The sequence below is a fragment of the Mizuhopecten yessoensis genome, unplaced genomic scaffold (assembly GCF_002113885.1).
Source record: "Mizuhopecten yessoensis strain PY_sf001 unplaced genomic scaffold, ASM211388v2 scaffold9025, whole genome shotgun sequence".
In the NCBI taxonomy this organism is placed as follows: domain Eukaryota; kingdom Metazoa; phylum Mollusca; class Bivalvia; order Pectinida; family Pectinidae; genus Mizuhopecten; species Mizuhopecten yessoensis.
In genome coordinates, this window is record NW_018407841.1 from 404,548 (window position 1) to 420,832 (window position 16,285).

Below are 16,285 nucleotides of genomic sequence, written 5' to 3' on the forward strand. Positions count from 1 at the left end.
TTGGATCAAAATATTATATGATTCTATACTTTAATTTGATTTACACACGGGATTTTATTGCTAATTATTTATTGTCTTTAATCATCTGTCACATACCTGTACATGTAACAAATACAAGAACACTGCTTGTGGAGCATTATAGCCACCCCAGCAACATATTGGTGGAATGAATGTGATTCGGTAAGGGTATGGCTTTGTAAAATAGAAACACGCACAGCTAAAGTTGATTGAGCCGTGGATCTGCACTGTATCATATATTTCTTTCGTCCTTCCAGAGCTTATCGGTAAAGCTAGGGGTCAATATTGATAAAATGATATGTAATTATTTGTTGGTGCATGCTATCTACACATTCATTGCAACAATAGTGTTAAAAATGACGTAGATAACAATCCATACTACTGTGTGTGTGGAATGTACTGCCAAGGTTCCCGAACATGTATGCAACTGAACATAAGGCCAATAGCGGTCGAATCGTCGGTTGTTGGTGCCGAAATATTTTGTGGAAACAAAGTTCTTGACTTGATGATCTGTTTTTTTGTGTGAAGCAAAGTTCTTGTTGAGTTTCCTTTTGGTGAAACAAGGTAGGAGATAATTAGATGTTCCAGCTGTCTTTTATAACTTATCTGGTTCATTGCTGTCGCCAAAAAGAATGCTGGAGTTCTGAAATCAATACAATGCAGGTGTTTAACTTGTTCATGATACTTTGTAAAGGTGTCCTAGACGGGTTACATACAAACAAAATGTGTTTTGTTTTACTGTTGAACTAGTTGCGGTCACACAATTCACACTACAATGAAATGTTATGCTAAAGGGAATACATTTAAGTGGCCATTCTTCATTTGTGACACACATACAGACTTTCAAAATAGTTTGTTTAAAGCTGTAAGGAAAATTAGCAAGATAATGTTCTGCCGCAACGCCATTATTCTTGTAAAAATGACACATGATCATGAATTTAAGATATTCTTAATATGAAACACAAACTGTTATAGCATTCGGGCGAAACTTGTGGTTCTAGTTACTCTCACAAGAGCGAGTTAACAGACAGACGGACTAACAGCGCGATAACATAATACGCATAGTATCGCAGTCGTATAAACAAGACTATCACAAAGTGCAAGTAAACTGGTTTCCAGTTGAATTCCATAATAATATTGATAATAACATGTATATTTCACGACTGCAAATCCCGGGTGAAATTGTCGGTATTCTCTGCCATGCCAGTCCTAGATTGTCGTGAGCGGATTATCTGTGTTTGTGGTGCTTTCCTGTATTGGCCTTCCCGATCTGCTGGATCACCTCAGAGGAGGACCCTCTTTAGCAGCGCCTCCTTTAGATACGGCCATACTCTAGATTTATTACGTTGATTACTGTAATTCGGAGGTGTTTTTTTTTCGTAAACGACGCACGGGACCTTAGGCTTAGCAGCTGATCACTCTTCCACTTGCTACTTTCTGTTTTAGAGTAGTATGGCAATACATTGAAATTGAAATGACACCAAAGCGAAATGCTCCTTCAGATCGAAGGGTTTGTCGTTAAGGCCCTTCTGGCATGTTATGGTCTTTATATTGTATTACATTTTGATTTGCAGCGTGTTCCATTAACGGGCTAGATATGCAGCTCTGGTGCGATCGTCCTAACATGCAATGGGGTCGTTAAACATACGATCCAGTGGATCCTCCTTGGAATTTATCGTATACAATTATAACGGTGGGGTAAAATAATGGAGACCATAACGTTTTATCTGATCCTTGACAAAGTATTCATTGTGGACATATGGTTTTTTTCCTTCATTGAGAGGAGTGGAAAATGCTCTCTCTCTCTCTCTCTCTCTCTCTCTCTCTCTCTCTCTCTCTCTCTCTCTCTCTCTCTCTCTCACACACACACACACACTCTCTCTCTATCTATCTGTCTGTCTGTCTGTCTGTCGGTCTGTCTGTCTGTCTGTCTGTCTTATATATACATGTGTACAGGGAGATACACGTGTTTCATATCTTTTCTTTAGGGCAAGATAACCTATGTAAAACACCTATATGTGTGTAGTTATATATTACAGTAGACAGACCTAGAGAACTTTCCTATGTTTTTGTAGAATATATAGAAATGCTGCCTTTAGTTTTATACTTTGAACTTATAACAACGACTTCGCAATAGTATTTACCAGTGTTCAATATTTATGTTGTTGACGGTAGCATTTCCCTATCTTATCCTAAACAGCCATGAATGAAAGATTTACTTATAATCTTACTCAACAAAAAATATTATCTTTTGTTTCGGGTTTTCTCAGAAAGCTATAATGCCGCGTCTACAGGACCACGAATGAAATACGTATGACTCGTTTAACTAACACGCTCCACTAGCTTACAAATTACCGTTTTGCATAAAATAGCCAAGTTCATTAATCTGTAATTAGGGCAAAAGTATTGCACTTTCCCAAACATTGAACGGCCCCACATTTCTGTGGAATAGTTAGTATTGCTTTGATTAAAAACAAATTAATCGGTTTTTCTCCTCTCACTACTTGAGATCTTACATCTCGGATTAAAGTTTTAAAATTGATTGAATTTTCACATCCACATTCACTGTAGAAACGTGAAGAAGAAAAGAAACAGAACGAAGTGATTGAACTTTTCGGCAGTAGAAGACGAATGATGTCTTTGTTAAAGTACATACGACATTGAAAAGGGAAAGCGTTTAGCGTGCTGGTATTACTGATGTAATACTACTGGAATTGGAACCGATTAAAGTTCTTGATTTCAATACAAAACATTCAGGTCAGATAGACTAGGATAACATAAAAGTGCGCGTTCTTCTAGGAATCTCTGGTCGGCCACGGTTGCATGTGTCCTTGATACTGTTAATACTGGAGTCATGTTCCTATTGAGTGTCTTATCAGGAAGTATGTGCATTAAAGGCTAAATGAAAGCCGTTTCCATTGGCGAGACCTTCGTGAAATTGGCAAGTAATTTGTTGTATCAAAGTTGCATTAACAAACTGCAACCTTCAATTTACTAATGGGAACATTTAAAAGAACCCCCAAACTTATCCATATGCCTGGTGTTATTTGATTTACATTTACAGAGAGACAAGCAAATCAACTGGGAACAAATTACTGGGTTGCCATTCAAAACTTGTAATGCGTAATTGCTATTTGAAGAAGTAACCTCATCAGTGCTGCATCTTAAGTTAACGGGATTATTGTAGCTTAAGCATATATTTTGTTTATTTTTGAACAGTAATGGCATCGTGATAGCAAACTTTCGGCCTTGCGGACATTAGTTATCATAGAAAAAAACCGTCAATATGAAGTTTCTAGAAAAGATGGATGTTCGAAAAATTCATCTGTTGTCCTATAAAACAAGCCCACTTCGTCCGGACAATTCAAGTCATTCATGTATCAACATTTTATATGCGTTTTCAGAATTAAAAAAACCTCTCGATCCAGTCCTTTTTAAATACAGAACACAACATCCCTCAGGATTGCATAAGAGTACATTTGCTAAAAACAATTTGGCAGAACTATAAAGAAGACATCACGTATAATTACTTTTGCTTCCCGCGGATCTTTAAAACATTCTAAAGCCATTTTTCAAGATCGCTCCATGGACCCTTCCGTTTTGTAAATTTACACACACGATGTTAATTCTAATCTCCAAAAGAATTTCCATATGAACTGATTATTGATTTCATGCGTCAAAAGAACAAGACACAATTGTTTCCTCGACATTAAAGTAGAAAATTAAGAAATACCAAGTAAAATAACATCAAATAAGAGATAGGAAATTAAGCAAAATTATGATTTAACTTTTGTCGTAATGCTATTTACACTAACAATAACATGTGATTTTGTATATAAATTTCCGCTGTTACATTTACACTGGTTCTATGACCATCTCTTCAGCTCAAGTGACAGCGGCATCACCGGGTTGATCCAAGTCACTGCTATCAGCTAAATCATGCGGAAAGCTTGAATAATAACAATTTTGTTATTTAAAGAATGTCCCAAACGCATTGACGTTCCCCTGCTAGCCGGAAGTAACGGTAGCTTATCACTGATGGATAGAAAACAAATAGTAAATAAACAGCCTTGTGGCATACTTGACCAATGCATAATGTGTGTTTGCATATGATATTGTTGGTAATAACAACAGATAAACTACCATTTATCGAAAAGAACCAGCAGAAATATTCTACGATGTTCTACAATATACCGAACAGAAGACTGACACTTTATTTTCCGACACGAGGGCCACTTTGTTTAGATAAAAACAGTGTAGTATCAAGAGACTTGGTTAAATGTTTCAGTTTGATTAGATTTCGTTTTTCAAAGTTACATGATGCCTATTTTATTGTGCATTGATAAAAAAGAATCAACAAGATGGCTGTTTTGTTTCGCTAGATTCCATAAAGATTGTACAAGAAAACCATTTTATTCCCCAAAGTATTGTTGTTGTAACAAATGGCGGTATATATTAAAGATCCTTTTATTTTTACTGCCAGACTGAAACGGTTGTTGGCAAATCCGCAATTTGCATGTAAACGCGCCAATAATGTCATGTAATATCATTGCGATGTCACGTTGGATAGCATGTACATTTTGTGATATGCTAAATAAAGCAACATTAAATCACTGGCTCTTCTAGTTTCTAAACTAAGACAATATTCACCGTTTTACTACCATTCTTAGAATATTCAATCAGGGTGGCATTCGTATTGTGACACAATATGTATACTCGAGAAGGGGAAAATATGTAATATAGATTTTGAAGAACTCAAACGACCTTTTGTTCAATCTTAGAACATCCTCTTAAGAATGTTACTTCCATGGAACCAAACTAAACGCCTCATCCCCTTGGTTTTTACTTCTATGAAACCGTTTGACATTTTAGCATTTCGACATTTCGCCACTTTACACTACCATACATCATTTCAAACTAAACGCCCCATCCCCTTGGTTTTTAATTATTTTTAAGCATTATTCTATAAAGTATAAAAAGCCAAGACAGAAATACACTTTGGATGAAATTTTAAGAAATTCAGCAGGCTGTAGGCATTCCTAAGGGAACAAACCGTGACCTTCTTCTGTTTCTTCACAAAAATTGAGCTTATCAAGACTTTACCAAAGACTTAGCCAAGCCTTTCACTTTCACATTTGGATCTATCGACGATGTGATATCTTTAAATAACAGAAAATTTGCTGACCCACTGATAATATATTCCCAAGTGAGCATAAAACCAAGAATACTACAGCCTCTCAGAATACAGGGTTTCTATAAACGCAAGTTGGTAAAGACTATTGACAGGTGCTATTGTCGCAATCATGATCTTAAAGATAAAAAGCTCTTTCTCTGTGTGATGTGATGAATGATGTCGTTTGTTAGTATGCTTATTAGTGTGTCAGGTGGTGTTTGTTTTCTCTACCCAAATTCTAAGTATAAGGACGTATCATTACTTGGAGTTGGGCTAAATTTACATGACGGATGTCGTCGAAAAAGCAGAAGACGCTTACCCTTCCGGAACACCTTGTTTTATTCGCCTTGTACATTTTTAAGGCGATCTTGTTGGTAAGTGAGTCGCTGGTTACTGAGTGATATGCTGATGAAGTGATACATGTGGTACTGATAATATTCACCCTATATAAACACAATATTTTGTGTTCATTTCTTAGTTTCTTTTTAAGATTTATAGGCTCCCTTCTTTTCCTGATAACTTTTATCTTATTGTATGGACTTCCACGTTTGTTCTTGTCTGTTGCCGCTAATTTAAGATGACTTTAGAATTTTCTCTCCTTTAGCCTCTTCATACAACTATAGTCATGCTAGGCACGTAGTAACTTGCGGTCAAAATAGTTTCCATAATGCTACGAGTTGTTCTCGTTCAGGATCATCAGTATCAAAAGACTCCTGCAAAATATTACAGCATAATTTAAAGGTACAAATGGATCGGTGGACGATCAACGATTGAAAATAGGGGGAAAGCAAGCATTCAGAGTGGGTTCAATTCATCAATCATTATATAATTAGTAACTTGAAATCTACATATTAGCCAAATACAAGTCTTAATATTTTGACATTGACGTCCAAACTGCTCTCGACAATCTGCATGATATGTATACAGTATATTACTCTGCATTAAAACCGAAAAGTATAATACAATTAAATCTCTATCAAGGCCTATTGCTACTTTTAAATGAATGATTGGGTTTCTTACAGAATGATATAAAACACACCGATGACTTGTCAATAAACTAAGCTTGAGTTGAATTGAAAATAAACGAATTATTTCAAACTGATAGAAAATACGAGCTGGTGTCGGCAACAATTTGATACATGTCCCCAAACACTGTTACACATCTTGTTTGCAAAACAAAGTTGAGCTTGTTTAGTATGATATCCATTTTTAAGACAAATGCTGACGAATCATGTCTTTCCATTACATTCTTTCTGAGTTCCGAGTAATACCGAGATTAGTTAATATTTCTGTAACATTTTTTCATAGGATCTTGAAATTAAATGCTATCATCGAGAAAATCGTTGGAAATTATATTTCCGCTTTATTAGCCATTTTTGGCGAAATTTTAATACGCTTGTTCAACTGAATGTTAAATTACAAAAAAAATAAATCAAAAGGTTACATTACATGTATTAATTCTGCCAAATGAGAGTTTTGACGTCACGAACAAATGACAATGACTATATTTAGCCGTGGTCGCGCCTAACACTTGGTTTTGGGTGGGGAATTTCATCGGCTTTGTTGGAACTGCTGACGTTCGTATTTCTCATCCACTTACGCAAGTTATATTATAGGTGTGATATATACATATTTTTTTTTCTGAATAAGTGCTTCACAAGGTTAATCCTCTTTACGCCATTGTGAGTGTAGCTTGGTGTGTTAGCCGTAAACTTGCTATTAATACTCACAAGATTGATACAAAGTCGATACTTCAACTCTTCATTGGACAAATGCCACAGTTGGCGACAGCATGGCCCTTCAAGTGGGCAAATATAGACATATTGTACAGCCGCTGATGAAACTGTTAGACAGCGGAAAACAAATTGCGCTGTGTTACAACAATATGTGTATTACAAGTTTAGACTAGTAAGATAAATCTTCTGCCCAGACTAAACTAGGACGACAGAATCACTCACTGGTCACAGACGCGTATGGAAGGGTGTATTGTGATGTATATAAGGATGACACACTAACTGACATTCCAGGACACACGTCCGTCCCGTCTGGACTAGTTCAATGTCCTTGTAAATTATGTATTCATACGACATCTGAGAACTCCGCAGTACTTCACTATTGGGTCCGAGGTGAATCTGTAACGTGATTTGATTAGCGGAAGTCTCCACGCCATATCTATATATTCGGTTGGCGAATTGGGATTCCGTTACTTTATCACTAACAGATGTGTAGTACACACCAGATTTTCTGATTAGCTAAGGCCGATTATACTTTATCATCCTAGCATGTTTTATACCTGGTTAAACATGCTATTGTTGTTCATCCAAATACCACTATGGTTCAGCGTGGCACATAGTAACTGGCGATCGTGATATTACCCATACTGCAAAACTATAGGGTCCATAGTATCGGGAGACACCTGCTACATGTATCAATCTGAATGTAAAAATCAAAATATGATAGATTCTGCAGAAGACTACGCCATACATTGGACAAAATTACAGAATGCTGAATTGGATTTTCTTTCAGAGTGGGTTAATTAAATTTATCAGGCCGATCATTCTATAAAGAAGAGAAATCTGCATGATAAGTATAAGAATTGGTCTGCAAACAGGGACAACTTATAACTAAACTAAATGAAAAGCAAGACGGTTTCCAGTTTCTAAAAGTTAATTTTCATTTTCTTTATAGCAACATCATTGTTTCTCCGCCCACGCTGTCGCAATTGGTTCGGTATTAAAGGGTTAGCAGCACTGATTATCACGATTTAAGTGATAGATAGGGACGAGTGACGGTAAAACTTACGACACGGAGTTCCAAAGATTACGGTGGTTGATGTCTATGTACAAGTTTTATGCTCGCAATCATTATCTCATTGGGAAATGTTTTCTTTTCCTGCGCAATACGGAGGTCGATTCAGTTTTTATTGTTCTCATTAGTGTTACTTGTGGTTTATTTGTCATTACCATTGTTTACACTTAAGGGTGTCAAATCAAAAGAATTTGCCCTGGATTTAAATGACTGGTATCTTCGTAAAAAACCTGAAGACGCTTACCTTTCCAAAACAAGTGATCTCAATCCCTTTGTTCTATTTCAAAGGTCTCCGTGTAAATATGACCTTTGTTGAGCTTTAAGCGATGTTTCATTGATAGTAAGTTCGGAGTATGGCTTTAGTTGACACTTCGGTATTATGCCGGTGGTTTTTATTGATATGACGACATGCTTGATATCTATCAAAAGTATTGTACCAACGTCTTGATGTCAGGAAATACCCTACTACCGTGCGTAAGGTCGTTTTGTATATTCTGTTTCATTAAATCTACTTCATAAGCAAACGTTACACTTATCTTTTTGACAGATATTCACAACTGAACTGCTTTGAATATGATGTTAAAATGCGGTTTTTGGTTTTCTTTGCCGCCCCTTTACAAAAAAGTATTTCATTTCGAATATAAAAGTCAAAAGAAAACAAAATAAGAAAATAGAAATCATATAAAAAATTAATCAAAAGAAGAAAACAAAACAACTAAATTAATAAATTTGGCGGCCCAGTATTTTGGTTGAGTCATTTACGCCTAATACCATGGATTTTGTGTAAAGATTTTGTAAACAGAGCTTTGCTGCATGTTTGGTAGTTAAAGCGTTTTCACCTCACAGCTGTTTTGGAGGAACCTGGGAAGATTTGAAGGACAAAAATAAAAGATATCCGGACTGGTGCCCTATGTAGTGTCGGGAACATTTACCTTTCGGAAGCATTGATCCGATTTTTGTTGGGTTAATTGGATGTCTCTCGTTCTGTTTTGTAAACATTTTCCTATTTACTTTTGTTTATTTCTCGACGTTTCTGAGGTTCCAACGCCCAGCTGTCTTTGTTGTATTCTTCTTAAACTTTATTTGACGATTACAGTGATTATGGCCGTACAATATGATGACTGCTGTTTATTGTCGTAGACGCGTTTAAGGATTGTATATCTGTTATTGATGAAGTCCCTGTTAACCTTCCGTATCAAGTGTACATCTCGACCTATTGTTCTGACTCTCATCAATTGTTCCTAATAATGGACATTTAACAATAATCTATAATACCTTGATCAACCATTTTATCACTTGACGTACTGTGTCTCATACATTGACATTTTTTTCCAACTCTCCGCACTTCTGTACTTACGTGTAACTATGCTTTGTAGTTTTACTAAACGTACATAACAACTTTAAGATCAGTACTTTGCAAATTGACAAACTATGTTTCACAAAGTGATGTACTTTCTCTTAGATGCTACCACTGACACAGGTGGTTTTCAGGAGTACGTTTCACACTAGCTATGTTAGCGACGGTCGAAAGCTCTTCTGATCCTTCCGTACCTGATTGTCTGAGATAGGCTGAGCCACAGGAGTCTCGAGAGCGCGTGCAATTACATAACATGACGGGATGCATTTTCTTCACACATATTTACTTAAACGTCAGTAAAGCGCTTACGGTATCTACATAAAGCAGCTAACGACAGTCGTGTGTCTACCATTCCTCTCAACCTACGGACAGTTAACACTGACCCAGGACGTTTAAGCTTCCATGAATAATGCTGACTTTTTAGTACACAAATTCGAATCCTTATCATCCTCTCGTTTGCATGGATAAGCAAGCCGATTACCTCTGTAGGACTATACAGGAGAAACCATTACGACCGCTGAGTGTGTGATTGAGAGAGTTATCAGAATTCATGAGACTTGTTTGCTATAACGCACTAGCATGCTACACCATAGGAAGATCACTGCATCACTGTATAAGGTTTTATAATAACGTTCCCATGCATACATTTCCTCTATTCAAATCAGGTATGCATGTGTTTGTACATTTCCTTTGGTTTGCGTATTGACGAGCAGCAATATTGATATCAGTTTCAGTGACGGTTGTGTGTTTGTATAAGCCCCGTTTCGATGACGTGTGTATGTAATCTCTGGTTTGATGACATATGTGCATGAACCTCCGTTTTGATGACGTGTGTGCATGGCTGAAGTCTGATACGCCGTTTAATGACGTATGTACATGAATGTGTGTGAGCCCCACATTTGATGACGTCTGTATGATACCCCGTTTGGTGACGTGTGTATAGCACTATTTAAATTACCTAAATGTATTGTATTGCTCGAGTCAAGATAACAGGTAATCCGCTAAATGTCAAAATGAGTGAGAAATGAATTTATGAACATAAAAGTCTTACAAAATCTCCAACATAAACTCCAGCAGGCGACCGATCAGTATTTCGGAGTCTGCGATCGTGGTCAGTATTAGCAGACAACAGCGGACGGGTACATGTAACAGTGCTGGTTCTTTTGTTTGTGTAATGTTTGTTATATTACAGTAAATAGTTCTACTGAAGACTTCTGACTTCGATGATGGTATAATTATTATATGAGTTACAAACACCTTTCAATTTGAACATTTCCAAAAGGCACCACGCTTACCGAGTGACTTGTATAAAATCAATTGAGAATAATTCTACCAGCATGATAACTCACCGGCGAGACTTATCATTGGTTCATTTTCGTATAATTTATTCTGAGTTCGCAAAATGACGTTTCAGTTTTTGTGTGGTCAAATATTATCATATATTTTATTTTAAACAATGAGAACTCATTCAACATGTTCACCATACATTGCTTGTGTATCCAATGCTTTCAAATTTCCCTTTATATAAACGTTAAAATGTGTTATGAAATGATATAATGTTAGTTACGTGGCGATTTTGACTATGTTTTACCTCTGTTTTGGTAACGTTTATATGTGCTAGATAACGATTTATTGTTAGTAACGTGTCGATTTTGACTGTATTTTACTTCCGTTTTAGTGACGTTAATATGTACCAGGTAACGATTTAGTGTGTGTTACGTAGCGATTTTGACTATGTTTTACCTCTGTTTTAGTGACGTTTATAGGTGTTTGGTAATGATTTAGTGTGCGTTACGTGGCGATTTTGACTATGTTTTCCCACTGTTTTAGTGACGTTTATATGTGCTTGGTAATGATTTAGTGTGTGTTACGTGGCGATTTTGACTTTGTTTTACCACTGTTTTAGTGACGTTTATATGTATTTGGTAACTATTTAGTGTGTGTTACGTGGCGATTTTGCCTATGTTTTACCACTGTTTTAGTGACGTTTATATGTATTTGGTAACGATTTAGAGTGTGTTACGTAGCGATTTTGACTATGTTTTACCTCTGTTTTAGGTACGTTTATAGGTGTTTGGTAATGATTTAGTGTGCGTTACGTGGCGATTTTGACTATGTTTTCCCACTGTTTTAGTGACGTTTATATGTATTTGGTAACTATTTAGTGTGTGTTACGTGGCGATTTTGACTTTGTTTTACCACTGTTTTAGTGACGTTTATATGTATTTGGTAACGATTTAGTGTGTGTTACGTAGCGATTCTGACAATGTTTTACCTCTGTTTTAGTGACGTTTATAGGTGTTTGGTAATGATTTAGTGTGTGTTACGTGGCGATTTTGACTAGGTTTTACCTCTGTTTTAGTGACGTTTATATGTGTTTGGTAATGATTTAGTGTGTGTTACGTGGCGATTTTGACTTTGTTTTACCACTGTTTTAGTGACGTTTATATGTGCTTGGTAACGATTTAGTGTGTATTACGTGGCGATTTTGACTATGTTTTACCACTGTTTTAGTGACGTTTATATGTGCTTGGTAACGATTTAGTGTGTATTACGTGGCGATTTTGACTATGTTTTACCTCTGTTCTAGTGACATTTATATGTGCTTGGTAATGATTTAGTGTGTGTTACGTAGCGATTTTGACTATGTTTTACCTCTGTTTTAGGTACGTTTATAGGTGTTTGGTAATGATTTAGTGTGCGTTACGTGGCGATTTTGACTATGTTTAACCTCTGTTTTAGTGACGTTTATATGTGCTTGGTAACGATTTAGTGTGTATTACGTGGCGATTTTGACTATGTTTTCCCACTGTTTTAGTGACGTTTATATGTATTGGGTAACGATTTAGTGTGTGTTACGTAGCGATTTTGGCTATGTTTTACCTCTGTTTTAGTGACATTTATATGTGCTTGGTAATGACTTAGTGTGTGTTACGTAGCGATTTTGACAATGTTTTGCCTCTGTTTTAGTGACGTTTATATGTGCTTGGTAATGATTTAGTATGTGTTACGTAGCGATTTTGACTATGTTTTCCCTCTGTTTTAGTGACGTTTATATGTGCTTGGTAATGATTTAGTGTGTGTTACGTAGCGATTTTGGCTATGTTTTACCTCTGTTTTAGTGACATTTATATGTGCTTGGTAATGACTTAGTGTGTGTTACGTAGCGATTTTGGCTATGTTTTACCTCTGTTTTAGTGACATTTATATGTGCTTGGTAATGACTTAGTGTGTGTTACGTAGCGATTTTGACTATGTTTTACCTCTGTTCTAGTGACATTTATATGTGCTTGGTAATGATTTAGTATGTGTTACGTAGCGATTTTGACTATGTTTTACCACTGTTTTAGTGACGTTTATATGTATTGGGTAACGATTTAGTGTGTGTTACGTAGCGATTTTGACTATGTTTTACCTCTATTTTGGTGACGTTTATAGGTGTTTGGTAATGATTTAGTGTGTGTTACGTGGCGATTTTGACTATGTTTTACCACTGTTTTAGTGACGTTTATATGTATTTGGTAACGATTTAGTGTGTGTTACGTGGCGATTTTGACTATGTTTTACCTCTGTTTTAGCGACGTTTATATGTGTTTGGTAATGATTTAGTGTGTGTTACGTGGCGATTTTGACTATGTTTTACCTCTGTTTTAGCGACGTTTATATGTGTTTGGTAATGATTTAGTGTGTGTTACGTAGCGATTTTGACTATGTTTTACCTCTGTTTTAGTGACGTTTATATGTGTTTGGTAATGATTTAGTGTGTGTTACGTGGCGATTTTGACTTTGTTTTACCACTGTTTTAGTGACGTTTATATGTGCTTGGTAACGATTTAGTGTGTGTTACGTGGCGATTTTGACTGTGTTTTACCTCTGTTTTAGTGACGTTTATATGTGCTTGGTAATGATTTAGTGTGAGTAACGTGTCGAGTTTGACCGTATTTTACCTCTGTTTTAGTGACGTTCGTGTGTATTCCGATGACACTTGCCCAGAAGATCTACCCGTTGTGGATATATGGAGAAATGCTGTGTAAATTGACTCCGTATCTCCAAGGTAAGGACATTTTCCCGTACTTTCACCTGTCAAATTATATCACGTCCAACCTCCCAGAGTTGTTCTGGCGGAGCCATCAAGGAGTCACACTCTTTACATAAAATCTGCATATATTTGCATCCTTTCGTTATTTCCAATTACTGATAATGCCGTTTTATACGCCAGAAACAACGGCTTTAGCTGTAATAAAAAACCTATTCGTTACAACTCAAATGGAATTGTCAGGGTAATTTATCGGCGCCATTATAGCCGCTGTATAGAGTACAGCATTATAAATCCTCTTGTTTTCTGTTGAGAATATATGAAAAAACCTATCAGTGAAGCAACTTGTACTTTAGAGTTATTCTCAAAAGAAAAACTTAGATTGTCTCTTGATCTCGTAGGACAGGCCGTGCCTACTCGCTATTCACCTTCTGTACAACATTTCCATTTTTAAGTAATGTCAATTGCACGGAAATAAAGTAATTGTTAAACCTCGGCGTAGCCATTAAAATCACTGTTTATACATGTACCTTGTCTTACAGTGGTATGTTTCCCCAAAGACTTCCCTCCTGCTTAACGCTCAGCAATTTAGGAGTGAGCCAACTGGTTCGCCCGTTGTCAGTATAATGTGATCGGGTGGAGTGTCCTGCTGGCTGTCTTCAGCTATCACAAGGAGACAAACACGAACATATCGCAGTCTCCCAAAACACACACGAATACACTACACACATGCATCTTGCACACAGTTCATCATAGCTGTTGATAGAACGTTAAACAATACTAAACCAAACCAAACCAAACCCCAAAGATTTCCGCATTAAAGTCAGTGAAGAAATTGATTTTAACAGATGTCTATTTTGATGAAACAATTATATGAATGAAAAGGTCAAAATATAGACAACGCTAAGAGGTATCAGAATATTTTACATTAAGATTTACTGGAGTCATCAAACATGTTATGTCGCGTTGATATCCCAGTCGATTCATTCGCCATATTTTAAATTATCACATCATCGTCATTGATTGGGTAATCAAGTAATAAACAGAGGTCTGGTAATTTGCGCATGCGTGGTTTAGAGGCACTGAGCACAGGGTGAAGGTTCGCATGTAAGATATACAAAATATACTCATACAATGCATTCGAAGTCTTTGATATATTTCATTATTTGTCCAACACGCGGTACTAATTGACAACTCTGAAAACTCCGGAAACATTACGTCGTGTCTTCATTGAAATCCAAACTTAAGGCCATCGTACTGCCAATGTAGACATTTGGTAAACTAGCTTTATGTTGTTTTATTCGTCACAAATTATTTGTGTCATCGGTCCTGCGTTACATGTCTGAACTAAGGTCATTAAAGGAACTCCATTTGTGAAATATGTGCATGTATGTGCCTCCTTGTGATAGCGCGGATCTAAAGCTGACTTTATAGTGCTATCTCACTGAAATACCACACCCAATGACCCAGCACAGTATTCCGCCCGATCACATTATACTGACAACGGGTGAACCAGTTGTTACTGAACGTTAGGCAGGGAATCACAACTACCAGTTTAAAGACTTTAGTATGTCCCGGCTTGTGAAGGGAAGCCATTGCCTACCCTCTCTTGGGCGAACGTTTAACACTGTCCCGACTTGTGAAGGGAAGCCATTGCCTACCCCCTCTTGGGCGAACGTTTAACACTGTCCCGACTTGTGAAGGGAAGCCATTGCCTACCCCCTCTTGGGCGAACGTTTAACACTGTCCCGACTTGTGAAGGGAAGCCATTGCCTACCCCCTCTTGGGCGAACGTTTAACACTGTCCCGACTTGTGAAGGGAAGCCATTGCCTACCCCCTCTTGGGCGAACGTTTAACACTGTCCCGACTTGTGAAGGGAGGCCATTGCCTACCCCCTCTTGGGCGAACGTTTAACACTGTCCCGACTTGTGAAGGGAAGCCATTGCCTACCCCCTCTTTAGCGAACGTTTGACACCAAGGCCAAAAGCGAGGTCTCGCCAACCTCGGTTTAGGAAACAAAATGTTGGTAGGAAGAACAGAAAAAATTACGAAGCCCCTAACATTGCAATTAGGAGGCAGCAGCTCTATGTCGGTTTCTTCAATATCCACAATAAAAAAAATCTGCAGCCCCCCTTCCGCCACCTGCTTTTTCAGCCCCCCTTCCCCCACCCACCTAGTCGCTTTTTACAAAATGCATTGGGATACGGAAAACCTATGCTCCCCGAATCTGCTAGAAATCCGATGTAAATAGTGAATTTTTATATAGAATATGTATTTAAGACAAAATTTAGGTCTTTGGACGGTTTTTATCTCTACAAACGACCATTTTAACACTCCATCATCTCAAGGATAATATTTGACAGATGTATGAAATCTGAAGGTCGACCATCTAGACATTGCTTCAGTGTTGAAGTGGCGCGTTTGTTACGATCACGTAATGATTACGCGTTGAAAGTGTTTAAGTGTTATATATGTTGTTCATCAACACAGGGTTTATTTTAAAACTAAGATTAACCTTTAAAGAGTAATTAGACGAAGAGCCACTGTTGAGTGAGGATCACCACAGCACACTCCGTAAGCTCTATACCAGCTGGTTGACCCATTTTAACATTTTAGTTTAATAAATGGGTTTCTCTGAACTGGTTAAACATTACACATATTCTGTTGAAAGAACCTTTTATTTTTTCAAATCGAATTTATGATATTGGTTAAGGATAAGTGCCGAACTAAATTATTTGGTAGGTCCTTGAATATCCGGTTAGTGATATGTACCCTTTAGGCTATTCTGTAGGTCATTCGCAGGGGGGTGGATAGGCCGCAAGATATGTGTAAGGCTCCCAGCGGGTCCTGGGCAGAGCAAAGCCCTTGTTGGCGGATCGGGAGGCAACCCCC

General features: G+C 37.3%; 1 protein-coding gene across 1 annotated transcript in view; it reads left to right on the plus strand.

The window, feature by feature from the left end:
- LOC110457130 (gastrin/cholecystokinin type B receptor-like) overlaps positions 1-16,285 on the plus strand; it is a 52,574-nt gene that overhangs the window by 29,765 nt on the left and 6,524 nt on the right. The window contains exon 2 of the mRNA XM_021508241.1: positions 13,315-13,410. Within this exon, the coding sequence (XP_021363916.1) occupies positions 13,315-13,410 (96 nt within the window). The remainder of the gene's footprint in view (positions 1-13,314; positions 13,411-16,285) is intronic.